Source organism: Penicillium odoratum, assembly GCF_028828045.1.
Source record: "Penicillium odoratum strain IBT 22623 chromosome Unknown utg000001l_segment0_segment0, whole genome shotgun sequence".
Lineage (NCBI taxonomy): Eukaryota > Fungi > Ascomycota > Eurotiomycetes > Eurotiales > Aspergillaceae > Penicillium > Penicillium odoratum.
Window position 1 is genome coordinate 1678001 of NW_026643143.1, and position 25055 is coordinate 1703055.

Here is a 25055-nt window from a genome sequence, read left to right on the forward strand (position 1 = left end):
AGCGCCGATTGGATGGCGCATGATGAAACTGGAGAATACCATGGTCTATGGCCGATGTCAAGATTGCGTAGAATGCACGCACTGTGTGTTATTTCCATTAGAGAATATGGGACTGTTACCAAGCTGCGAGGACCCCCTCATTGGTCGATCACATACCTGTCTGATTACGTAGTTCGACACCTTCTGCCCCCATTCGTATTACAGTATGTCTTTGTGCGGATACGACCCACCTCCCTTTCCTTACCTCAAGATTGTTGAAAAGCATGTTGGCCGAGTGCAATTGGATCAATTATGCTTCAGCTGTCACACAAGATCGGTGAATGGTGTAATCACATCCCCGAATGGTGGCAAAAGAAGATGGAGCACGACGATTGACGCTGAGAAACACCACTATGTCATATTGTAATCGGAACGGAGGAACCTCGTACTTACTTCGGCCGAGGTTCGTACGTTCCGACCATTGAGCAAGAAATTACTTAGTCTACAGAGCGAAGTCTGACCTTGCTTTGGGTCGGATTTGGTCTATATCCTCGACCAGACACACATACGCATAAATTTGCGGGTTCTCACGAGTAACCCGCGAGAAACCATCTCCACAATTATCCTAGTAAGGCCATATTTACCAAGAGGCACAAAATTGTTGATTAACCAGAATAAAATACTGTTAGTTTGCAGCTATTCCGGTCATCGCTACAATATTAATCCAGAGACTCTTTCAAAATTGATGAAATCTTAAGAAATTACCCATTGATCTGACGGGGTGACGGGGTGCGGTCTCACTCGTTACTATCAGTATGTGTTTTAGTGTGACCGGAAGTACGCTACTTGTGACGTCGATACGTGATCCGATTCCTCAGCGGAAGATAGCGATCACTTCCCGCCGGGTTAGATCTGTGCAGTATTGCCGGATCCCTAGAGAATGTGTAAATGATTTATTGGACTTGGATTGGTCATGGACCCCGTAGTAATGCAGATCTGTAGATCCTTAACCTAATACAGCAGTGGTGCGTATCAGGGTGGCACAACGATACAGGAGTTCCAATACGATCTGTACATGACCAAGGTACCCGCATATATCCATGACAATACGACTAGCTTACATTTGCTACAAGGAGCTCACGCAGATCGGCCCCGTCGGCAACCTTCCAGCATCCTGGATTATTTAATGCTAGGTGCGTCCCCTAACACGCTGTCCTAAATCCGACGAAATAGAAAAAAATCATTTCTTTACTTTTGGTTGCCTCCCTGCTTCTTCCTCTTCATCATGGCAACAACACGCCCCAAGTACGAGGCTGCTCAGACCGATATTGAGGGATACACCCGCATCAAGCATACCTATATTCGTATGCGTGACGGCATCGAACTTTGTGCTGATCTTTTCTTGCCGTTTGCTGCATCTAAGGATGGCCAAAAGGTTCCTTTGATCTGCAGCATGGGTCCATACGGCAAGGATATCCATGCTTCTATTTTCGGATTGCCCAAAACGCCCATCTATGCTGATATGTACACAAATATCAAGCCTCTCGGTCCTGACGCCTGCTTTGAATTATGTGAGCCCACTATCTGGGTATGTAGTGTTGCCTCTGATTAAAATGTTCAACTCACTATTACCCTGAGCTAACAATATGAACAGTGCAGAGACTACGGCTATGCCCTTCTTCGGGTCGATGCTCGCGGAGTCGGAGGTAGTCAAGGGAAACTGGATCCTTTCGGGATGGAAAGATCGCTGACCATCCAAGCGGATGCCGAGGGACAGGGTATGCATTCTTTCCTGGTGCAGAAGACAAGACCTAAACTGACAATCTGCCGCTCTGGACAATAAGATCTCTATGACGTGGTGGAATGGGCCGCTGTCCAGCCGTGGTCCACCAGCAAAGTCGCTTTCTCCGGTATCAGCTACTTTGGAATGGTGGGCTACTGGGTTGCCATGTAGAAGCCACCTCATTTGACTTGTGTCATGTCTTATGAGTCTGCTTGTAGCATGTATCAAGCTATAAGGCGTGGCGGCATTTACAGCAACAACTTCCAATCCCACTGGTACAACAACATCGTTGTTCCATCCCAAGGCGGGAATCAAGATGGCGTTCTCGCCGAAGAGCAACTCGTTGCCAACCGGGTAGAGTATCCTAGTCTGTGCGCAACAACTGAATACCCCACCGACGGGGTCTGGGCTGTCTTTGATAGAGTCCGCAAATTGTCCGACATCGAGGTACCCTTCTACAGCTCCGGTAATTGGACTGACCCAGAACTCCATTTGCCGGGAAATATTCGCGCCTTTAACGGTATTTCATCCAAAGATAAGTGGTTGGAGATGCACACGGGAAATCACTTGGGTGCTTTCTATGAGCCAGAACACATTGAATTGCAGAAAAAGTTCCTGGATCACTATCTCTTCAACAAGAAGGACAACGGGATGCTCGATGTTCCCCGAATCAGGTTAGTCCAGCACCACGGTACTGAGACATTCTACCGCGAAAACGAGGTCGCTTATCCTCCACCAGACGCAAAGGATGTCAGCTTCTACTTTACTCCCGAGAAGAAGCTCTCCCTGGCCAAGCCAAGCAGCGCAAAGACTGCCTTCAAATACCGAGGTTTCAGAGAGAATATCAGATTCGAACTTGATGCTGCGTTCTCCGATTCATTCGAGATTCTTGGATCTCCATATCTCGAAATAGAGGTTAGCACCAAGGCCAAGGACCTGGATCTCTTCGCCTATCTGCGTGCGCATGACAGTGATGGAAAGCCTATTGTCCTTGCTGGCAACCACGGCGAGCCCATGGACAATTTTGCCAGAGGCTTTTTCCGTCTCTCTCACCGTGATGAAGTTGCAAAAAACTTCGAGAAGGAGCGTGTTCTCAGCCAACCATCTGTCCCTAAATCAGAAGTCGTGCCGAACGAGGTCTACACTGTCATCTTTCCCCTTTACCCAGCGGCCTATCTATTTGACGAAGGGCAGACTTTGACCATGGAGATTGGCTCGGTAAATACCCAAAGCACCATCCCGCCCATGCGTCATGAGGGTGGGGACAGAGTGCCAGAGAGATTTGAGGGAGACAACGTCATTTTCTCTCATGGACGATTGGTTCTTCCTCGGGTGAAACGGTGAAGAAGGATTTGCCATGGTGCCATTGGGCTCAGCATGTCGCTGGACTAAGAGATCCAGCTTCTCAGGCACAGTTTCGATGAAAAGCTACGTGCTAGAAATGGCCGGCTCAACATTAGTGTATGTTTTATACTTGGCAAAAATATCCTCGATAGAAACTGTTGACATCATGAGCCTCCAAAATCGGCGCCTTGCATTCCGCGCAATCAATCCCCGCGGCGAAGTCCCGGCCCTCTAACTTGACAACGGCACTGTCCTTACTGAAACCACCGCTATTTGCGAGTACTTTGACGAAATCGCTCGAGGTGGTACCCCTCTCTACGGCGAAACAGCTGAACAGCGCGCCGAAACCCGCATGTGGCTCCGCAGAATGGATCTGGAGATCTGTCAGCCGATCATCGCTTGGTTCAGGAACGATCCTGCGACCTTGGATTTCTATAAAGGACATCGACTTCCGACCCCAGAGGCGAGAGTGAATCAAAAAATCATGATCAATCAAGCCTTGAATATGCTTGACGATCAATTGGAGGGAAAGACCTGGCTGTGTGGAGAAAGATTTTCTGCAGCTGATATCCACTTCTATGGGTTGATGAAGAAGATGAAAATGCAAGTGTGTGAATGGATGCTGCTTCCTGGACGAGAGAACTTACTGTCATATTGGAAGAGGTTGGATGAGCGGGAGGCTTCCCAAAAGGCTTTGCAGAAGTTCCCAGCCAAAGTCACCGTCTAAAATTCACTTCTCTGCGTTTTCAGGCATCATTGGTTTATCTTAGCCGTCATCACCCTTATAAAGTCATAAAATGTCTGTGATAGAGAGCAAATGTAGGACTGAATGAGATATGACAGAACATTAAACACTGGAAGGCGCTACGGCGGATAGCTCTGCCTTGCTCAAATAAAATTGAAACAAACTATAGAGGTCGCCTCCAGTCTATAAGATTATTAATCGCTGTATAAATCCCGCTGAGGACATGACGACCTTTAGGGCCGGAGTGCGATATGTGTATGGATATTGAAACGTGGGGAAATTTTTTCAATCTGCTATGTATCATTTATCTTTGGAAACTAGCAACTGAGATTTATTTCCTGATGCTTCTGACCCCCAATCACGCAATACTCAGCGGCGAACACCATATACTGAAATTGCACTGCACTATATAATTTCTATAACAGTGACGCTGATCACATACGACCACAGGGTGTGGAGAACAGGGCTTCCCGTCCGCTCAGCCGTACTTAAGCCACACGCCGGTTAGTTAGTAGTATGGTGGGTGACCACATGCGAATCCTGACTGTTGTATGTTTTTGCTTTTGCTTATTCTTCTTCTATTCTTATAAAATGGGCTAGATGAAGCAGTGGCCACCATTTCGAGTCTGCCCCGGATGGCAAGATATTCTGGGGAGATCATCATCTCCGGATCGTCTATGCCACTGGTTCGGCGAGCTCGGCTTGAAGTCCCTTGTACATTCGAAAGTGTTCCAAATGGCGGGCAAAGGGATCTTGGTAGCAGGCTAAGTAAGCTGTCTCATGGTTGCAGATGCGACGAGGGAGTGTGGCTGATCCACCCTTACAGAAGAGATAAGGGTAGGTGCCGATATCTTGAATAAACGAGGGCTCATTTTTTGCTGTGAGTACTGAATAAAGGCGTGGGCATCGCACTAGTGGTGACAGATTGGGGAGCTTTGGGAGCCGGGATAATCAAAAATTGGTGCTATGTAGTCTCCTTCCGCAGGTACTTGAAGCTTCACTTAGACTTCTTCATCTCGAAGCGTGACTTCTTCTTGCACTCGCTAGAAGAGGGAAGGCCAGTAGGCCCAGGCGTATCTCTATCCATGGTGGTAACCAGCTCTGTAACGGCGCGGTCTTTAATCGCAACTGGATTCTTGAGTACCTCATCGAACGAGTCAAGATGGTCGGAAGTATCAACGCTTGCCTCACGAGTACCCGTCTTGGGAGTCGCATCGCCGCCGGGCTGGTCCGTGCTGGATATGTAGTAGCTTGGCCAAGGCTCATCAGAAGGACCAAATATACTGAATGGATTGAAACTCTCTTGGTCTGAGTCTTGCGAATTGACTTGTTAGATATCAAAATAAATGAGGCAATTGGAGTTGGATGGAATGTTGTTGAGTGAATGTTTGCAAATGGAAGTTATTATCCCTGGACCGAAACGGCTCACTTCCCTTAAATCTACTTCAAAGAAATGTTCCGAGAACACAGCATACAATTAATGTTCAACTGTTCTTTGATTGAGATTTTCTACATACACCATTTCTAGAATCCTGCCTTTACATTTTACGTTTCTGTAGAATGTCTTAGGGCTTTGAAAGCCTGGGCCGTTCATAATCGAGGTTAAAAACACAATGGGGTCTCATCTCCCAAGGTTACAGACAAGTGAGTTCTGAGCTCCGCGTCAAATTTGTGGATAATTGAGATGCTATTTATATTCCATTTCCCATGATCGACATAACCAAAATAATCGAAAGAGCTCATTGAATCTACCTATATGGATTAAGGATGAACGAATTCCATGAAGTCAATCACCGAAGAAGTATTCAGTGAGTTAGATCGACGACGTCCGATTCTCGAGCGTTCTAGCCTGCGGGTGAAATTCGCCCATCTAAACTAGTGGGCTCCAATTTTAAATACACGAAAATTTTAAAAGTTTTAATCATGATTTGCGTGTAGACAGTTCGCTAACTTGATGGAAATGCAAGTCTAAGTGAGGAGGTTTAGAAAAGGTTCATGGAAGAAAGAAAAAGAAAAAAATACGAACTAATGGCGGGGGTCGAACCCGTAAATCATCAAAACGACTCACTGGCTATAGCTTCCTTTGGAATAAGAAGCTCTTGGGGCGAAGGAAAAGAAGCCTCATAGTTTTCTGTCAGGGTAAACCTAATATTTTGATCTCAGATCGAATTAGGTGCTGTTCAATTACCACCGCGATAATCGTACAATCTTACTGATACTTGGTTGAGTAAAGACTTGGGATGTTGCACAAGAAGCATAGTGTTTCTTTGGAAAGTCATGATGTGTCTATTCTTTTGCTCAAGGGGAAGTACTAGTGTCACTGCATTTAACCTCAATGATATCCTTATCATACTTGACATAAACAACATTGTTTCAATCACCTGGACCAAATTTTCATGACACACAGATTCGCGGTCAGATTTGTGGAATCTTGGCGATACAATTGAGAAGACTGAACGTTTTCTAATCATTTATGCAATCTAATCTCTATGAAACAAGCCAAATTCTATGTAGTGGAAATAGTCTAAACCAAAGTGATTCCCGTGTAGCAGCCATCATTACGCAACAACTCCGTCTTAAGTCCGTCTTTCAATGCAACGGAGTACAAACTTCCTCCAAGATCTGCGACAATAACAGCGTTATTCTCTTTGTCCAGCTTCAGTCCAATCGGCTCGTGGAAGTGGCGCGCCAAAATAGTTTTCTGCAAGTCCACAGCGTTTCCACCAACGTAAGCATGATAAACTGCACATCCAGTGGGATGCTCGCCACGGTCTGTCCAGTAGAGCATCTGAGTCGCCTGGTCGAGTTCAATATCGATCGGCTCAGGAAGGTTTTCCATCAAACATCTGATATCAGTTCTGTTATCTGCCGTCTCTCCTGCCGGAATGTCGATCCCCGCACAGAAGATGCGGCCGCGTGATGCTTTGCTAGGCCCCTTCTGAGTCCAATAAATCAAACCACGCTCAGCATCGACGGCAATCCCGACGCACCATAGTGTCATCGTATCTGCTAATGCGCTGCCGGGCTCCGCATGTCGTTGGACCAAGATCTCGTGATTCTTGCCATCGTAGTCACAGCGGTGAACACCTAGACCTTCGCGATCACAGAAGTACACTTGCTTTCTGGCCTCACAAGCTACAAGCTGTTTTGGTGTGTGGACCTTTCCTGATAGTATAAGACATTTCTTGTCACTGCCGTCCATGTTCGCAGACCAGACCGATCCGTCACGAGCGGCTAGGCTGTGACCCATGTTCGTCCAGAACATCTGTCGGGTGGACTCGGACACGTCTATTCCGTCAGGCAGATTCTCTCCAGTAAGAATAGGTGTGACTTTGTGGGTGATCGGATTGAGTCGCAGGATTTTGCCATTTGTGTTAACTTTTGAGATTTCGGGCGCGTTGCCACCGAGACCAACGTCAAGAAAGTAGATGCCCTTCTCGGTAGACTTTGTGGTCTCAGTAGACTCTGCCGGCGGGTATAGTCCACCCTTATCACTCTTGTTGCCGAGGCGTCCTTGGTCGAGATATTCTTTCTTCAACCAATCCACTGTAGGCTCGCGCTCAAGGCCACGTTCTTTGATATAGTTCTCCTCAATGAAGGCAACAGTATCCAATCCAATTTGATCCATCAACTGACAAGGCAATGGCCCGTTCCTGAACATGTGGTCCCACAGAAGATCAATTTCGGCAGGGTCGCTGACACCGTCGGAGAGGATATGGAGAATTTCACGCTTGACTGCTGCCCAGAGACGATTGAAGATAAAACTAATTCACAAATATATGGTTAGTCAAAAATTTCAGAAAGCCAACAGAAAAGAAGACATACCCGGTCGACTCTCGTCGAGCTATCACAGGTACCGCGCCACACTCCTCCAGTACATCCTTGACATAAGTGAGGACATCCCAATCAGTCTGACCACAGGTCATCAATTCCACAACCAGAATATCAGGAGGCATAGTAAAATGAATATTCAGAACCCGATGCTGACGAGCAGCAGAGACCTTAGTCACCATCAAACTGGACTTGTACGACGAGCTATTCGACCCAATGATACAATCCACGGGTGATTTAGCGTCAACTTCAGCAAAGGTCTCGATTTTCAAATCGAGCTTCTCAGGAACAGCTTCGATAACAAGCCATGCATTTGAGACAGCCGGCCCAATATCGGCGAATGTTTTGCAGATGCCAAACGAAGCTTTGCTATTCACTCCATTGGCGTGTATAATGTTTTTCTTCTCTTTGCTGGTCCGAGGCAGAAGGGAGAATTCATCCTTGTGTGCGTGGATGTATTCGATAGCAGCATCGAGGGCTTCCGCTGACGGATCACGAATGTGAACGTTGTAGCCAGCTGCGACAAAAATACATCCGATGCGGCGACCAAGGACTCCAGCGCCTAGAATAGCGACGGGGCGGTCAGTCCTCGGCTTGATCATCTTGGGATGGTGTATGTGGACCTCGGGAGGTAATAGAAAGAAACTGTGCTGTTGTAGGCAGTTAAAACAACAAAAGTGTCACCAAGGAGAGAACATTCTGTCTTAAATACAGTCTCAGACGACCTGCCACCAGCGTACCATGGAAAGGACCTATGAAACATGAACATGCCGCTCCACCATCGGGAAGCCGGCATCGAATCCAAGACTGATCAGACTTTGTGCCGTGATGTTCTGGAATAAAGGATCAACGAACCTAAAATCGGATATGATAGACCCAGTTATGACGCATCTGGATTCATATTGGATTACTCGGATATAACGGGTAGGTATCGCCTCCGGGAGGCCCCAGCTTAGTAATAATCTGTCAACGTTTGGCAAGACTGCCTTCCTCCCCATGCATTGTAAAGCTAGAAAATGGGATTATATGCTTATATTCCGGAATTCTAGAAGCTTGTTGTTGCCAAAAGCTGCGTCTTTCTACATCAGGGGTCTTGTTAGAAAAGTTCTCCTCTAAGATGAAATTTATGGTCCCACAGAGGCTAAAGTGGGCATTGTCGATAATCAATACATTGAAAAACGTATAGGTAACCGGCTTTAAGTGTAGCTTGGCTCAGACATCAAGCTCTCATTTTCAGCAACTCCCAACTAATTGCAAGTATAGCTGACGAAGCTCCACAGCCGTCGGGATTATACGGCTTTAGCCCTACCTATCCTCGGACTCGATACGGAGACTATTCGGATTCAGTTCGGACGGAGACTGGTGGATCCCGAGTTCGGGTGGCTGCTGTGGGGCCTGTAACTGTAAGATCGGCATGGTCTTGATAACAAGAAATGATACGTTGAGGCAATTGTTTTGTGCAGGGACTTTTGGGGATAAGATTCTGTATTATTTAAGTTCTGAGTTTAGTGTAGTGTTCCCATTAATGCATGTGGAGCGCGAAGGTGATCCTTGGAAGCTAGAAATGATAAGAGAAGAGAGGGGCCGCGAAGACTAAAAAATGAAGTGGGAATGGCCTCGAGTATAAAAGAGCGAAAGGTATAAGGGCAAACACAGAGAGAAGGATGAGTAACATCATAGAGATAAAGAGAAGGGGGAAGCAAACACGCAGTGCGAAGTACGAATAGCAGCATAGAGCATACAGGCCACGTGAATCACCTTACCAAAACGTTAACAAAACAAACAGAAGATGGAGGATGAAGGATCAGAGGTTAATCCCCTGCCCTTGTGACTCAATGGCACGAGCACAGCGAAGACCCTCTAGTCGGCCCAGAAGCAATTCTCTCCGACTCCAGGCGATAGCGCGGGTGACTTCCTGGAGGTCGCTGGTTCCGAAGCAACCCCACGTCCTAAACGACAGGATGTGCTAGCAGTGATGGGCGATTCAACCACCACTAGGGGTTGGGTCAATTGTCAGTATATAGAGATTGGACTGGAGCTTACCCAGGTCCACGTGAAAACAGAAACCTTTTTTCTTCTTGGCAATTAGTGGATTAACTTTCTTGAAGCTGTTCGTAATTCAAAAGCAAAATATCCAGTAAAATCTCCATGGCCTGTTCATGCTCGAATTTCGCTATCTAGCATGTCGTATGTATTGCTTAAAAGATTATGCGGATGATATTTCGCAACATCGGAATATATGTAAGCTTTGAAAATGCAGAATCTCAAGTCCATTTCTATTTTCTACCACTCAAACATTCGTACAATCCATCGAAGCATACTAAAACAAGAACACCTGGTCCGTAGCCTTAGACAAAGCACCTGGTTCCTTCCACCCAAGCCCAACAAGAACTTTCTTCATAGCATTGATCATCGGCGGCGGCCCACAAAGCAGCATCTTATTACTCTGATCCGCCGGCGCCAGGTACTTTTGAATCAAGTCCTGAGAAACGAATCCCCGATGACCCTTCCAATCCTGTGCAGCCTGCGAAAGGACATACTGCACCTGGAACTTCTTTGGATACTTCTTCGCAAAAGTATCGAGCTCTTCTCGCAGCAAGATATCCTCCTCTGTGTTATTCGCATAGAGCAGACTGATTTTTGTCGAGTCCGTTTCGTCATCACAGATTGCTCGGATGAGCTGGTACATGGGGGTTATGCCAGTACCACCTGCGATCATGTCAATCTGCTTCGCATACGAGGTGGTGTATTGCATTGCACCCTTGGGCCCCCGAATCTCAATCATGTCCCCGATTTTCATGCTCTCCAAATGCTTGGTCATTTTGCCTTGTGGGTACACTTTCACTAGGAGCTCGATACGGCCTAGGTCTGTGTTGTTTGAGACAGGCGTGTAGGAGCGGGAGACGCTCTCGCCGTTGATAGTGGCCCTTAGAGCAATATGCTGGCCAGTCGGGAGGCCCAGGATATCGTCTCTGTGGGGCAGGCCGAAGACGAATCGGTAGACGTTGGGTGAGACGGTGTCTTTGCGGATGAGTGGGAAGTTCTTCCAGGTGCGTGGCTCGAGAGGTGTTGAGCGTTGCGGTTTGAGGAGAGCCTTGTTCTTGGATGATGACGGAAGTCGTTTACGGAGGATGATTTGGTTCGTTCTGGTTGTGCGTCGTGGAGAATAGTGGGTGAATTCTTGCTGGACGTCCAGCTTGGTGGAAATCCACATTGTCAATCCGATCGTCAGTGACAGTTGTCCTATGCTGGCGATGCCAAATCCAGTCCAGAATTGGCCATTCGAGGCAGACCAATCACAGAGAATTGTCAAGGCATGACTGGACAGCTGTCGGAACGATTGAAGCAATGAACCCCATCCCCGGCGATAACCCATTACAGCCGCTGTTCCCAGAGCGCCAGTGAGACCGAGCTTGACTACAGCACGAACCAAAGTACTCAATCGACTATTCGAAGACTTCTTGACTGACACGACAGCCGATTGAGCGACCTGCTCAAATTTCGGGCGATAGACTTCCACGGTTTCGGCGTGTTCCTGGACCAATTTTAGCCTAAAAAACACTGGTACGCTGGACTATCCCCATTTGAAGTGACGACTTACTTCTGAAGGCAGATCTCCAACGTGATATCTGGCCAACTCGTCCCGCGCCTCGTCTGAATGACCGGTCTCTTCAAAGGCCTCGGTGGCATCGGTACCAGCAACTTCAATCAGAATGGCGCTGCCGCCAGGGTGATCTTCGAGGTATTTTGTGATGTCATAGACCTTGTTGTGCAATATAATCCAGACATCGTCTGGTTTGTTATGCTTCTGCACTTCCTCGAGTGTATACATGGTGTATTGTAATGTGATTCAATGGGTCCAACACAATGGGAAGTGATGGGTATATATAGAGCCTGCAAATACACCTGCTTTGACTGGGCCATTTCGGACCCATTCGGGAGTCAACCTTGCAGAATACACTAAATTTCCGGCCCGAAAGCCCCAGAGCATCGAGCGACAGAGAAAAAGCAGGAGAAACAGCCAACCGGCTTCAACGCAATAGCGCTTTGATGCTGACCCACTTTGTCATATCTCGTGCGAAGTTCGCCCGAACATCGGAAACAAATCACATTACTCGCCTCATCCCAATGCTGGATTCGATGAGAACTCCACCGTCTCTGGATAATCGGAAAGACGCTAAATAATACAGGAAATGGCGATCTGGCAGTGGATGTGCTGCGGATACTTAAGGGGAGTATGCCCGACAAGCAAAGACCTGTAGAATCAGGACTCAATCAGCCACTATGCCTATTCCTCTTGAACGATCACAAAATTTTACTCCTTTTTTCTACCTGATCGGAGATGATCTCAAAACTGCACAGCTCGTTGATCTCGACACCAGATGGAAACTAGAGGATGTGAAGCGTGCCGTGGGAGCAGTGTTTCATGTTGTGCAAGCACTAGGTACGGATTGAATCCATGGTTGATTTCAAAACTCCCTCGCTGACTTCTATCAGGACTTACTTTCCACAATGGCAGCGATGACCAGGAAATTACCACGGTGGAGGAGTTGACCAAGACACCATCCTCAATCGATTCCCCTATCGGTCTCCGCGTCGACGGCAACGCAGTTCAAACCCCCCAGGGTCCCGAAGGCCTGCCGCTAGTGGGAAGCTACTACGAAATCTTCCCCGATCACCTTGGAAACCACTACCGCCTATTCCGAAAGTACGGTCATGTCATCAAGACGACCAACATGGGCAAGACGATTTATCTCACCGATAGCCCCGAGGTGGCCGCAGTAGCACTCTCTGAGTCCGTGTACATGACAAAAAAGATCAACGAGAACCACCCACTCTGGGGTGTGAAGGACAACACAGCCATCTTCATCGGCGATACAGAAACAGAGAACTGGCGACTGGCACATAAGTTCTTGCCGCCAGCAATGGGTCCCAAGGCCGTGCGTCATTACACTCCCTTGATGCAGGAGTGCGCTCGCCAGTCATTCGCTGTGTTCGATGAGCTCGATTCTCGCGACCAGTCATGGAATGTCTATCAGTATATGTTGAAGCTAGCGTCACAGACCATCGGCAAATTCTCCCTAGGAACCGACTTCGAACATTTCAATGATGTTGATTCACCTTTGCATCCGATTGTCACAAACATCGCGAACCTTCTCTCGCTCAACAAGAAGATCACTGCTAGAGGCGAATGGTACCGGCATCTTCCATTCGGTGATCCAGCACGCCTTAAGACAATTCAGCGCACAATCTATACTCTCCTCCAAGAGCAGATCGACCGAGTCAAGGGCTCCAATATCGCTGGAATGTCCATGGCCGACGCAGCTGTCAAGGCTTCTTGTGTTGTTGACTATCTTCAGAACACAGTCGATGAAAGTGGAAACAAGTTTCCCGAGGGCCTGGTACTGGCAAACATGCTCATCGTCACTGGAGCCGGATTCACAACCACCTCCGCCCTGATGTCCTGGCTCCTTTACTGTATCGTTAACTACGAGGGTGCCCAAGATCGCCTTTACGAGGAACTGTGCGAGAAAGGTATTGCCAATACTGGCAAACCCGTTGAATGGACTCCTGAGCTCGCGCATAGTCTCCCCTACCTCGATCGCTTCGTGAAGGAAACACAGCGTCTACACAACGCCTCCTTCCAACCTGGTCGTACTACCAAAACTGAAGTCGTCTTACCAGGTGGCTATCGTCTGCCTCCTGATAGCGTTCTCGTTCCGGCTTTATATGCCATCCATACGAACCCGGAGATTTGGCGCGATCCTTTCCGCTTTGATCCTGATCGTTGGGCTGGAGATGAGACCAAGAACATGCATCGTTGCGCTTATGTCCCATTTGCGACTGGACCGCGTGGCTGTATTGGGTTCAACTTTGCGTTGTTGGAGGTCAAGATTCTTTTGTCGGAACTTGTTTCGAGGTATGAGTTCTTCCGGGAAGGGTTGGAGGCCGTTGAGTATGATCCAGAGTTTCAGTTGATTAGGCCTCTAAACTTTTACGTTCGGGCTAAGAGAAGGACTCCGGCTACCGCATAAAGGGATATGATGTCTTTTTCGGTTCCTTCAAACATAGGCTGCATCCGTTGTATAGTAATGCATATAGAGATAGATATATTGACCTTCATTGAGCCTTTTGCTGACTGACTCGACGGAGTAATCCAATGATCTGTTCGGAATTCACTTAGTCCTCTGGTACCTACCAAAAAAGCCTCCTCAAATGGAGTTGGTGAATTGCGGCACGCCAACAATTAAGGTGTAGTGAACACCTAGCACCTAGCCCCTAGCAGTACTTCCGCCCTTCCAAATAGTAGAAGTCATGTGGTTCTTCCAGATGTAGAGGTCAAGTCAACTCGGGGGGTATGATGGGTTCTTGTTGAGCTGGCAGTACTTTAGCAGCTGGAACCTTTGGGATCAGCAGCATTTTCCTCCGAGTCTTGCTTAATATTGTGGTTAATCTGTCTACGTAGATATTGCTCTACCTTAATGAAGCAATTAAAACACCTCCAAGCGTGCTAGCAGGATGAAGATCTAATTGTAAGGGCTGCGTCGCCTATAATTGTTAGGGCAAGAGAGTACCCAGGTGCCTGCCGCGGAAGGCAATCAACATTTACTACATATGGAGCAGAGAACAATATAGGAGGTTTTGGTATGGAAGGAAGGTGAAACAACCAAGTATAGTGGGCTCTTTTCATAGAAGATAGAGTCACATGAATGGGTGTCAAACCAGAACATATCACCATGGGATTCTCTAACTAACAAATTCCTTCAATGCCCGCAAAGCCCTTGAATAAGGCCCGTAATGCCTAACATTAGTATCGCTATCCACCCAAGAAGACAAGCTCTCCTCGCTCTCCAAAATAACAACAAGTTCTGTAATAAGCAGCTCCGAATCCACAGGAAACATGCCCAAACTCTGCAAAGTAAAGGCACAACTCACGGCATTGTGCACAAACGCCCACGACCGACAAACCGTCGACGAGAGCTGATGCAACTCTAAGAAAGCACGAACCGCGTCCGAGGCACGTTCTGCACATTCCATTTTGATTGCTTCAGTATCGATATTTGGATCAGGGCTTGGCGTTTTCAGTGCCAATCGAAGGAGTCTCATGAGAACATAGGAATAGTGTATGCGAAATGCCAGTCGCTGGAGGTGTTGTTGGGGAGTACGACAACGGGCCTTGTTGCGGAGGAATGGTGCGGCGAAGTCATCGTCTAGGATTCTCGCTATGCGCTGCTTGTAGTCCATTATTGCCGTGACGGATTCGATGTCTTCGTCTTTGCGTGACCGCTCGAGTATGATTTGACAATATGCCATGATACAGTCGGCGAGTGAGTGATTACCCGGCTCGTTAGTTGAGGGGTCGTAGGGAATCCTTCCGCTTGATTTTATTGTACTTGGGGGTCTGTCGTAGGTAAAGGAGAGGAACGTGTCCTGCCAGAGGAGTACCCACCTATTTCTTTTAGTTAGGACAGGCAAGCAGAATAATTCAAGTGGATAGGATATACCAGAGTCGTTTTCTTTGGAATTGTTGGGTCGCATTCGATGAGTTTGTTGAGATTGTCTCTTCATGGAGTCCAATACTCTGCGCGAGACGCATTGTCGCACCTGCAATCTTTAAGTATATTAACATGTTGTCACTTGAGTCTAGCACATACCTAATAAAATCCAAGCACTATTTGTGTCCAGATTGTTGCGGATACAGTGACCTATCAGTGCCATAGCCTGGATTTGATCCATGTTGGTGTTATTGAAGAAGTTTGAAATGCGAAGGCACTGGAAAGATGAACAGACTGTATTATCGTTAGTATTAGAGTGTTTTCTACCTTCCATTGCATGAATTTAAAGGTTGAAGGAACATACTGAAGACCTTGGACTGCAGATCTCTTTTCTTAATCGGGTCGTTCGAGAATTGAACTCCACACGCTAGGACGGCAAACAATAGTGCGAGCCATGAAGTATCCATATTGTCGAGCTTTGATAATTCGTTGCTCTGCTGAAGGTCTGCTCGGTAGTCAAGAAATTTCCAGAGCGATGAATTGAATTGCTCGAGTGTTACTAGGGCTGGGTAGTAGGGGTAGACTATCGTTTGGTAGATCTGACAATACCTGCCACCATTGATCTTGAGTTAATATCCACCGAAGATTTCTCTCATACAGAATTGAATTGAACTGTTTGAATCGGTACATACCGAACGATATCAGAGTCCTCAGGCAAAGTCCAACAAACATCCGCCGCGCCGGCATCCGGTCCCCACATGCTCGTAAAAGGATACGTCCGAGGCGCGATTTGATCCAAGAATAAGTCATCAGATGGAATCCCATCACCGGGTGCGCTTCGACATCCCAATGCTGCTGGTGGGTCAGAATGGCCGCCCAGGAAGATGGTCGCCCCTGTGGCGTCTTCGACGAAATTCTTCCCTGGTGACCTAGGGATGAAATGCGTAGCTAAGTGCGGGTTGAGCTGTAAATTTGATGATTGACTATCATGACAATTGAAGTTGGTCCCCGTACTGGAGTTGGCGCGGGATTTTTTGAGATCAGCTTTCAGAGAAGAAATTTGTTCCTCTATATTTTCCAACCGTTTGATCATGAGATCGATACCAGCTGTGTGATCTGGAGAAGGCTCCTTGTCATTTTCACTATGATCAAATCCAGGTATGGTACTAGGGAATTAGTCAGTATAGCATAGCCTTGACGGAAAATGGGGTATGTGACATACTTCCTGCTATGTTCTCTCTGCAACCTGTCTCCATCGGCCTCCCCGTCTGGGCTTTCTGCCAGGGAACGACTGTCTCGAGATCCAGTATTACCAGAAGGTATCGGTGCCGCGCGTGAATTTTCAGCTGATTCGCTGGAAGGCACACAACAAAGCTCAGGATGGCCCCTCGACACACAACTCTCGCAGGGCAGGTCACCGCTGCATTTTACTTTCCTGTGTCGACAAGGAAAACAAGACTTGATGCCACGAACACGACGTTTGCGTTTCAGAATTTCACTCACGCGTGCTGTGTCGTATGGATATGAATTAGAATTAGAGCTATCCATCTTTCAATGCTTGGTTGCAATGAGATAGTCGCTTACGGCCGAAACTGCTGCGATCGAGCTCCGTGATCCGGAATGTCGCATTACGTAATCATGACAAAGTCAAAAAAGCTTGTCCAGCAGACTGCCCAATACTGATAAAGCTGTGGCCCACCTTGGTTACATAGCAAAAGGATCTTTAAATGTTGACTTATGCCTATTCTTTGGTGCATTGATCCAATTTTTTTATGGATCCTCCTGCTATAGCTCTGTTATATAACCCATTCCAAGCCATTGATTATGTTTCAGCGGTAAGGTGATCAGCTGCTAGATATCTTACAAAAACGTTTTAGGACACTTGAAGCGTAGAGTAGGCAACGCATTTATTATGGCATCACAATGATTAGTTTCACGCTGCCTTGCACACTATATGTAAAGCAATGTAGTAATTAACCTTGCCACCAACTTCACTGATTTTGCCTTAAATCTGACCTAAAATGTGGGTGTCAAGAGATCGGGGGTTCCAAGCCAAAGAGGTGGTTTAAAAATGCTATTCTCAAATCAAGAAGGTCATCGCGTTGGTTGCAAATAACGATATTGACGTTCGATTTGCTCATAGTACTCGTTGAATATTCAAATCTACCCCATAGAGGATAGTGCATTCGAAAACCAACTCCATCTAGGGGGCTATGTGCAGATGCCAAGAGGATGATTAGATGGGGGATCGTGGCCTAATGATGTTCTATCATGCTCAGCTGGGAGGGTCAATGCTGTTGTCGAGCGACAGGATGTGATTTCTCACTTACATTTACCCTGCTTCTCACCTTACCCTACTTCTTACCTTACCTATTACGCACTTACGCTTCTGACCCCCGGTCGTGCAACCCTAAGCGGCGAATATCATACAATAACATTGCACTATAGAGATTATATCAAAGTGACAGTCAATACATACGACCATAGGGTGTGGAGAACAGGGCTTCCCGTCCGCTCAGCCGTACTTAAGCCACACGCCGGTTAGTTAGTAGTATGGTGGGTGACCACATGCGAATCCTGACTGTTGTATGTTTTTGTTTTTGCGTTATGTGCATCACTAGGTAGGACTGTCGAATATGGATATATACAAAGAACCTCCAGGGCTTCAATGTTGCGTTACTCTCCAACGCTGAAATGGTTTTCAAATGGCATTGCTTTACAGACTGTTCACACAAACTTCAAATACATATGGGAAGGTCTCTGACAACACGGTTTCCTTCATATTGATGCATATTTTATCCAATATTTGGGTGGTTGGCGCTGACTAAAAAAATCGCCTGCTTACTATTCGAATTCAAAATTTTCATTCTTTTATTCCCACGACTTTAACACACGACTAACGTATAGACTGTTCGCTAACTTAATATAAATGCAAATCTGAGTGAGGGTGGACAGAAAAAGTTCGTGAAAGAAAAAAAAAAATGAACAAATGGCGGGGGTCGAACCCGCAACTTTCAGCTTAGAAGACTGACACACTAACTTGGTATAAATGTAAATCTGAGTGAGGGGGTTTGAAAAACAAAACGTGGAAGAAAAAAAAATATGAACCAATGGCGGGGGTCGAACCCGCAACTTTCAGCTTAGAAGGCTGACACGCTACCATTGCGTCACACCGGCCAGTTAACGAATGTTTGCTCCAATTCTATTTATGACCCTGAGTGGTAGATTAGCTTAGGCATTTTCAGCCGCAAGGACATTCAGCCATCTCGCCGCTAATATATGCCAGTTGTTATCAGCACCCCGGTAAATGTTGGGTTGCAATATTTATTTTCATGAAATTTTTATTTTCATTTTTTTCTCGGTTAAATCTTCTATCCCATTAGCTACTATTTCTGGGTAGTATGGTGCGTACAGCTCGGTGAAATTTGACCATGGAAATTAGAGATGTCGCGTGGCTTTGCCCTTCAGAAAATTCTATGCTCCACCCGCACTTTACCCTTCTTGGTTACAATTTTGAGCTTATTTGCCTCACAGGCTTGCTAGATGAAAATACATGACGGGTGAAACAAGCTATCTGCTGTCTCAATTGCGCGCCATGGACTCTAGCTTCTTTAATCCACTGCAGAAAATTAGATCAATTGAGGAGGAGTTCCAAGGTTTGAGAGTGGAAACTTTGGTCCATTTTCAGAAGATTTCCGTTGCAATTAGCAAAGAGAAACACATCTAGCCCTTCCAAGCGTCTTGGCGTTCGGTCAACCAAGAGGAATTATTGGCAGCAATCACGCAATTTTCTCGCGGGGGTATCTATTGTAAAATTCTCCTACGCATGAAAAGCTTCTGCTTCTTTTGTTTGTAACTCCTGAAATTTCATCGCTTGATTTTGCGTAGAGAAGCGCCAGCGTGGTTCAAATCCACTACCATAATGGCGTCCACTGACTCGAACACCGAGGCCGTGTCTCAAAATGAGCTGCCCGCCGTGGAGCATGCGGACGATACAGCTCGATCCTGGTCTGCTCGATCCATCTATCGATCAATCCCATTCCAGATCGCCATCGCTAGTGGTGTTTCCTTCACGGCCCCGGGCATGTGGGACGCCATGAACAACCTTGGAGCTGGTGGTGCAGCAGAGCCGTATGCCGTTTCGGCTGCAAACGCTCTGGTCTACGGCTTGTTTGCAATCGTTTGTGTCTTGGCGGGAGCCATCAACAACCGTATCGGTCTTCGATATGGATTAGTTATTGGAGCTATTGGGTACCCCATTTACGGTGCTGGTCTCTACACCAACAATTATTCCCCGACAACATGGTTCATGCTTTTTGGTAGTGCGCTGTGTGGTATCTCTGCGGGTTTCTTCTGGGCTGCCGAGGCTGCTATTATCATTGGATACCCGAGTCCCCAGGACCGTGCTTTTTACCTTGGTACGTGACCATGCCATAAAGTCTGACTCTGATCCTCGGGAAAACATACTGATGTAACGGTTATGAATAGCTATTTGGCAGACGGCTAAGGCTGCTGGTCCCATTGTCGGCGGTGCGATTAGTCTTGGCCTCAACGCTCAAAATTCATCGAAGGGAACAATCAGCGCAGGAACTTACATCGTTTTCATCGTGATCATGTGTCTTGGACTTCCTATAGCGCTCTGTCTGAGCCCAGCCGAGAAGGTGCAGCGCAAAGATCGAACATTGGTTTTGGTGCACAAGCAAGCCACCTGGGGTGCCGAATTCAAGGCAGCACTGAAGCTGATCGCCACACGCCGTGTCCTACTTCTGCTTCCTTCGTTCTTCATCAGCTATTTCTACAACGCCTTTCTGAGCACCTGGTTGACCGACTACTTCACCGTCCGCTCCCGTGCATTCTCGTCTTTCTTCACCAACTTTGCCGGTATTGCCTCTTCGTTCCTCATTGCGGCTCTTCTCGATCGTCAAACTATTCGCATCAATACCCGAGCCAAGATCGCCTTCTTGGCTATTGTGACCGTGCTTACAGGCACGTGGATTTGGGCTTGTGTTCTGCAGAATCAGTTCTATAATGCGCCGACAGCACCTGTTTTCGACTGGTTCACGGGCGGATTCGGAAAGTCGTACGCTCTGGTTTTCTTCTGGACCTTCGGAGGCCAAGCATTCCAGCAATATCTTTACTGGCTTATTGGTCAGTACAGCACTGACATTTCATCTCTGTCCTACCACTGTGGAATTCTGCGAGGATTTGAAGCTCTTGGACAGACCGTTGCTTGGGCGTAAGTCTTCCTATTTGATTTTTGAAATGTTTGAAAGAGACAATCTAACAAATTACAGCATGCAATCCGAGGGTAACGCAAACCACTTTGTCAGTATCGGCCTCAATTTCGGAATTACGATATTGTGCATCTGGCCAACCTGGATTGTTCTTTCTGAACTCGACCACAGCCACGAAGTGCGGGTCACCGTGGATGATGTGGCAGCGAAGGTACATGATGATGTTGCCCAAGCTTAATAGGTGAATATTCAACAGCATTCACCATGCATGATGAACGTATATAAATGACAATATAATTAATTTCAACATTAAACATAAATCTCTTACATGTGCCTCGGATCGTGTGAAAGAAATAAGTTCGTACTGGATGTCTAACTTAGTTATTGTTGTCTGCATTACGTTAGCGAAAAGCGGGAACGCAAAAACCACAAAATTAAAAAATCATCAAAATTCCGCTCGTCACGTGCCGTTATTTCTTCCCCAGATTTTATATTCAACGTTGCCAGGACGCTGGAAAAGGAGAAAAGCAAGATGGAAGAATTACCCATCGAACCCAAGGGCATTTTCTGGCAAGATGACTTTATCACCGCGGAACACGAGCAACGCCTCATCACAATCTTCCGCAACGAGTTAAAATGGCCCGATCGCCCAGGCCGTATATCACTCCACTATGGCTACACATTCGACTATAAAACATTCGGCATCGATCCTGACATTCCATACAAAGAATTCCCAGAATGGCTCCAACCACTCATTCCGACAACGGAATCTCGTCCGCCAGAGCAGGTCTGTCTTCAATACTATCCCCCTGGTGCTGGTATCCCGCCTCACACAGACGCCCACATGGCATATGACCAACTTTATGCGCTGTCCATGGGTGCACCGACTGTGATGCAGTTTCGCAAGGGTGAAAGGCGGGTTGATGTGGATCTGAAGCCGCGGAGTATGATGCAGATGACTGGAGACTCGAGGCTTCATTGGACCCATGGTATCAAGAAGCGCAAGAATGATACAATGGCGGATGGAACAGTGCGACCTCGTGAAGATCGTTGGAGTATCACTTATCGGTGGGTGAGAGAAGGAGACTGTGAATGTGGGAATATTGATTTATGCGATGTTGCTCAGCGGCGGAATGGAATCGAGAAAGAAAAGCGATCAGTGAAGGAATTGGCGGCGAAAGTCTCATGAGTTCTTTCTATGTGCAGTTTCATTCAGATGCTATGTGCTTATTATAGCGAGAGATCTGAGGGGCAGGCTCTCAAGTTCTGTTAGCCTCAATGTAAATATTGTAATTAATCCGGGAATCTGACTCTGATACATCCAAGCATTATTTCAAAACATCACTTCGATCGCCTCATGTTGCCAGTGATCTTCAGTGATCGACCTCATAAGTGCCCTTCCTGATGCAATTTTGCTATACTAGAGCATTTGAAAGTATCAGGTAACTCGAGGCCTGCGCTATACAGCAAAGCATGTGGAGAAGAGTTGCGGAAATAAGGACGAGGGAACGCTCGCGGAGGACGCAGGGGAGTAAGATAAATATGAAAACAATTTCACTCGCAACTTTATGCAAACAACCAGGACAACAGCCTGGCTGCATATGCAAGGATTCAAATTTTGATAGGCTTCCACGACAAGATCTGGAGGCTGACCACTTAAGATCGGAATGTGTGATCCTAGAGTCAATGCGTGGCCTTTGTTATTCAAGACATAAAGTATACACCACGGGCATGATATATTGATCATATGTGCAATGTGAACAACAGTGCGGGCCAACAGCTTTGTATTTTTCCCCACGTGGATAGCAAGTAGTTTCCCCGGCCCACTTTGGATGAGTATCACAGCAAAGTAGCCAATAAAATTCCGCAAAATTTAACTTCCGTAAGTTACTTTCAAAACATGCGGATCCCTCCGGATATGGACGATCATGTTATCTATTATGCTGGCTATTGGCTTCCTCTAGAAAGACATATGTAAGCCCGTATAGACCTGCCCAATAGTGTTTTCGGTAATGCGGTTCCCAAGGTCTTGGGACCAAATTATCACGTGTAGTTTACACTGATGCAGTGATGCGGCAATTACCCCAACGCTCATGCTTTTCAAAAACATCGCGCCTGGCCAAGTTCTTGTGAGTTCTAAGAGAGCGGGTACCCATTTTCCCCCAAATATTTTCAACTTTCTTCTAATCCAACTACCAAGTTGTCATTGCAACGCACAGTGACTTAGATTCATCCTAGGTTTAAAGATTATTGGATGACTCGCGCAGTTCTAAGTCCATCATGCTTTTCTCATTCTCCAATATTCCATATATAGCCCTTGGTCTACTGGTTGCCTATTACCTGTTGCCGTACTTGCAAAGGTCGCATCTGAGGGGTATTCCCAGCCCGGGGCTCGCGAGTTTTACCAACCTTTGGCTGCTTCTACAAGCACGACAGGGAAAGCGTTACCTGTCTGTTGACGAGGCGCATAAGAAGTATGGCAAAGTGCTGCGCATAGCACCGAATCACATCTCTGTTGCCGATGATACCGCCATCCAGGCCATATATGGACACGGAAATGGATTCCTGAAGGCGTAGGTTTACTGTAAATCCGGAAGTACTCAACCACTGACATAAATTTTAGCGACTTTTATGATGCCTTTGTGTCAATTCGCCGAGGATTGTTCAATACTCGGAACCGGGCTGAGCACAGCCGTAAGCGAAAGATTGTGTCTCACACTTTCAGTGCCAAATCCATTGGTCAGTTCGAGCAGTACATCCACGCCAATCTTGAGATCTTTGTCGAGCAGTGGAACAAACTCTGCAAACTCGAGACGAATCCGAAGACTGGATATGCTAGTATAGACGCTTTGAACTGGTTCAACTACCTGGCCTTTGATATCATCGGTGACTTGGCCTTTGGCGCCCCCTTTGGTATGCTTAAGAACGGTCGAGATATTGCTGAGATGCGTAAGAGCCCCGATGAACCCCCTCAGTATGTTGCTGCTGTTGAGGTGCTGAACCGTCGCGGTGAGGTCTCTGCGACGCTAGGCTGCTTGCCAGCCCTTAAGCCCTGGGCCAAATGGATCCCTGACCGTTTCTTCACTGAGGGACTGGAGGCGGTTGAGAATCTCGCTGGTATTGCTATTGCCCGGGTTAACGAACGTGTGAAACCCGAGGTTGTTGAGAAAAACACCCGTGTCGATCTTTTGGCGCATCTAATGGAGGGCAAGGATGAGACTGGTGAGAAGCTAGGCCTCGAGGAGCTTACTGCGGAGGCTTTGACCCAGCTGATCGCCGGCTCGGATACCACCTCGAACACGTCCTGTGCTATCCTCTACTGGTGTCTTCGCACCCCTGGCGTAGTCGAGAAACTTCAGAAGGTTTTGGATGAGGCAATCCCAAAGGATGTCGATGTTCCCACCCACGCCATGGTCAAGGATATTCCCTAGTAATATCCCCTCCCAATTGTTACCTTCACCTCAATCGCAATTTCTAACCATCATTAGTCTTCAATGGGTCATCTCGGAAACAATGCGAATTCATAGCACATCTGCCATGGGTCTTGCACGTGAGATCCCCGAAGGCACTAAGCCTATCGTCATCGCGGGTCAAACATTCCACGCTGGCGACGTTCTCTCCGTGCCTACTTACACGATCCATCGCTCTACTGAAATTTGGGGCGAGGATGCCGAGGAATTCGTCCCAGAGCGCTGGGAAAATCTGAACCCCCGCCAAAAGGCTGCGTTCATTCCTTTCAGCCATGGTCCGCGTGCTTGCGTCGGTCGTAATGTCGCTGAGATGGAATTGCTTTGCATTGTTGCCACTGTCTTCGGCCTGTTTGAATTCCAAATTGAACAGGAAGAGGAGATGGAAACCCGGGAAGGCTTCCTGCGCAAGCCACTTGGTTTGCAGGTAGGGTTGCGTCGCCGGGTCCGAGTTTAGCCGTTTCTGCGGAAGCTGATGATCACTGATGAGATAGTCTATCACGAGGAAAAGATTGCATTTGTACCAAAAAAAAAACCGAGATTGAAGAGACGAAAGGAAGAGAAAAGGGGGAAGGAAATTAAAGGGGAAATTCATTTCAGCTAGATCTGTCCTATCTTCAATGTTCATAACGGAATCGTGATTTGCGGAACTTTCAAGTTCGGAACTCTTGGAGGGTAACGTCTTTGATAGTATACATACATATTTCTCTAACGCAGGATAATTAATTTGAATATTTAAATTGAATTCACTTACGATCAAGTTCCGTAGAAACAAACTAGAGAGATAAGTAATTTGCAGCATAGGGATGAGACAAGGGATAGAACTCGTGGAGCGTTGGGTTACCCCGATTGGCTAAACTTATATGGAACGAGTTGAATAATCCTCATACATCACATACCCACAATCTTGGAGCTAAGTTGCAAAATGAGACATGAGTGACTTTGCTGAAGGGATAGCCATTTATTCTACCATCATTCATGAAAGCGCGCGACATAACAGCCATTGAGCCACACAATATGTCGAAATCTAGCCACAAACGCCGCATTATTGTTAAAAGGATGAACCTGTTGCATTCAAGTCACATTCATTTTGATCTTTCAGTCTTTCTGAGCAGACGATGATTCAAGGAAGGTATGTTTGGACAAGTGAGCTAGTGTATCAGTTGGTCCCGATGC

At 46.9% G+C, this 25055-nt stretch overlaps 10 protein-coding genes across 10 annotated transcripts; 6 read left to right on the forward strand and 4 right to left on the reverse strand.

Moving 5' to 3' along the window:
* Positions 1–1264: 1264 nt before the first annotated feature.
* On the forward strand, positions 1265–3106 carry N7520_000616 (alpha/beta-hydrolase; the record flags this gene model as incomplete). The annotated part of the gene is made up of 4 exons (XM_057134551.1): positions 1265–1567; positions 1634–1757; positions 1824–1929; positions 1981–3106. 4 exons carry the CDS (start codon positions 1265–1267, stop codon positions 3104–3106), a joined length of 1659 nt encoding a protein of 552 aa, XP_057000487.1.
* A 367-nt stretch (positions 3107–3473) lies between these two features.
* N7520_000617 (glutathione S-transferase family protein) lies at positions 3474–3833 on the forward strand (the record flags this gene model as incomplete). Its single annotated transcript, XM_057134552.1, has 1 exon — positions 3474–3833. One exon carries the CDS (start codon positions 3474–3476, stop codon positions 3831–3833), a length of 360 nt encoding a protein of 119 aa, XP_057000488.1.
* Positions 3834–4848: 1015 nt separating this feature from the next.
* On the reverse strand, positions 4849–5373 carry N7520_000618 (uncharacterized protein; the record flags this gene model as incomplete). The annotated part of the gene is made up of 2 exons (XM_057134553.1): positions 4849–5134; positions 5369–5373. 2 exons carry the CDS (start codon positions 5371–5373, stop codon positions 4849–4851), a joined length of 291 nt encoding a protein of 96 aa, XP_057000489.1.
* A 1002-nt stretch (positions 5374–6375) lies between these two features.
* On the reverse strand, positions 6376–8284 carry N7520_000619 (3-hydroxyacyl-CoA dehydrogenase family protein; the record flags this gene model as incomplete). The annotated part of the gene is made up of 2 exons (XM_057134554.1): positions 6376–7615; positions 7677–8284. 2 exons carry the CDS (start codon positions 8282–8284, stop codon positions 6376–6378), a joined length of 1848 nt encoding a protein of 615 aa, XP_057000490.1.
* A 1718-nt stretch (positions 8285–10002) lies between these two features.
* N7520_000620 (Cytochrome b5) lies at positions 10003–11514 on the reverse strand (the record flags this gene model as incomplete). Its single annotated transcript, XM_057134555.1, has 2 exons — positions 10003–11217; positions 11284–11514. The coding sequence occupies 2 exons, from the start codon at positions 11512–11514 to the stop codon at positions 10003–10005; spliced, it is 1446 nt and encodes a 481-aa protein (XP_057000491.1).
* A 452-nt stretch (positions 11515–11966) lies between these two features.
* N7520_000621 (cytochrome P450) lies at positions 11967–13717 on the forward strand (the record flags this gene model as incomplete). The annotated part of the gene is made up of 2 exons (XM_057134556.1): positions 11967–12126; positions 12180–13717. The coding sequence occupies 2 exons, from the start codon at positions 11967–11969 to the stop codon at positions 13715–13717; spliced, it is 1698 nt and encodes a 565-aa protein (XP_057000492.1).
* A 712-nt stretch (positions 13718–14429) lies between these two features.
* On the reverse strand, positions 14430–16726 carry N7520_000622 (Zn(II)2Cys6 transcription factor; the record flags this gene model as incomplete). The annotated part of the gene is made up of 6 exons (XM_057134557.1): positions 14430–15132; positions 15188–15287; positions 15338–15472; positions 15543–15787; positions 15871–16344; positions 16401–16726. 6 exons carry the CDS (start codon positions 16724–16726, stop codon positions 14430–14432), a joined length of 1983 nt encoding a protein of 660 aa, XP_057000493.1.
* Positions 16727–19100: 2374 nt separating this feature from the next.
* On the forward strand, positions 19101–20650 carry N7520_000623 (uncharacterized protein; the record flags this gene model as incomplete). The annotated part of the gene is made up of 3 exons (XM_057134558.1): positions 19101–19596; positions 19667–20414; positions 20473–20650. The coding sequence occupies 3 exons, from the start codon at positions 19101–19103 to the stop codon at positions 20648–20650; spliced, it is 1422 nt and encodes a 473-aa protein (XP_057000494.1).
* Positions 20651–20944: 294 nt separating this feature from the next.
* On the forward strand, positions 20945–21601 carry N7520_000624 (uncharacterized protein; the record flags this gene model as incomplete). The annotated part of the gene is made up of 1 exon (XM_057134559.1): positions 20945–21601. The coding sequence occupies one exon, from the start codon at positions 20945–20947 to the stop codon at positions 21599–21601; it is 657 nt and encodes a 218-aa protein (XP_057000495.1).
* A 1091-nt stretch (positions 21602–22692) lies between these two features.
* On the forward strand, positions 22693–24336 carry N7520_000625 (cytochrome P450; the record flags this gene model as incomplete). The annotated part of the gene is made up of 3 exons (XM_057134560.1): positions 22693–22985; positions 23036–23842; positions 23901–24336. The coding sequence occupies 3 exons, from the start codon at positions 22693–22695 to the stop codon at positions 24334–24336; spliced, it is 1536 nt and encodes a 511-aa protein (XP_057000496.1).
* Positions 24337–25055: the final 719 nt, after the last annotated feature.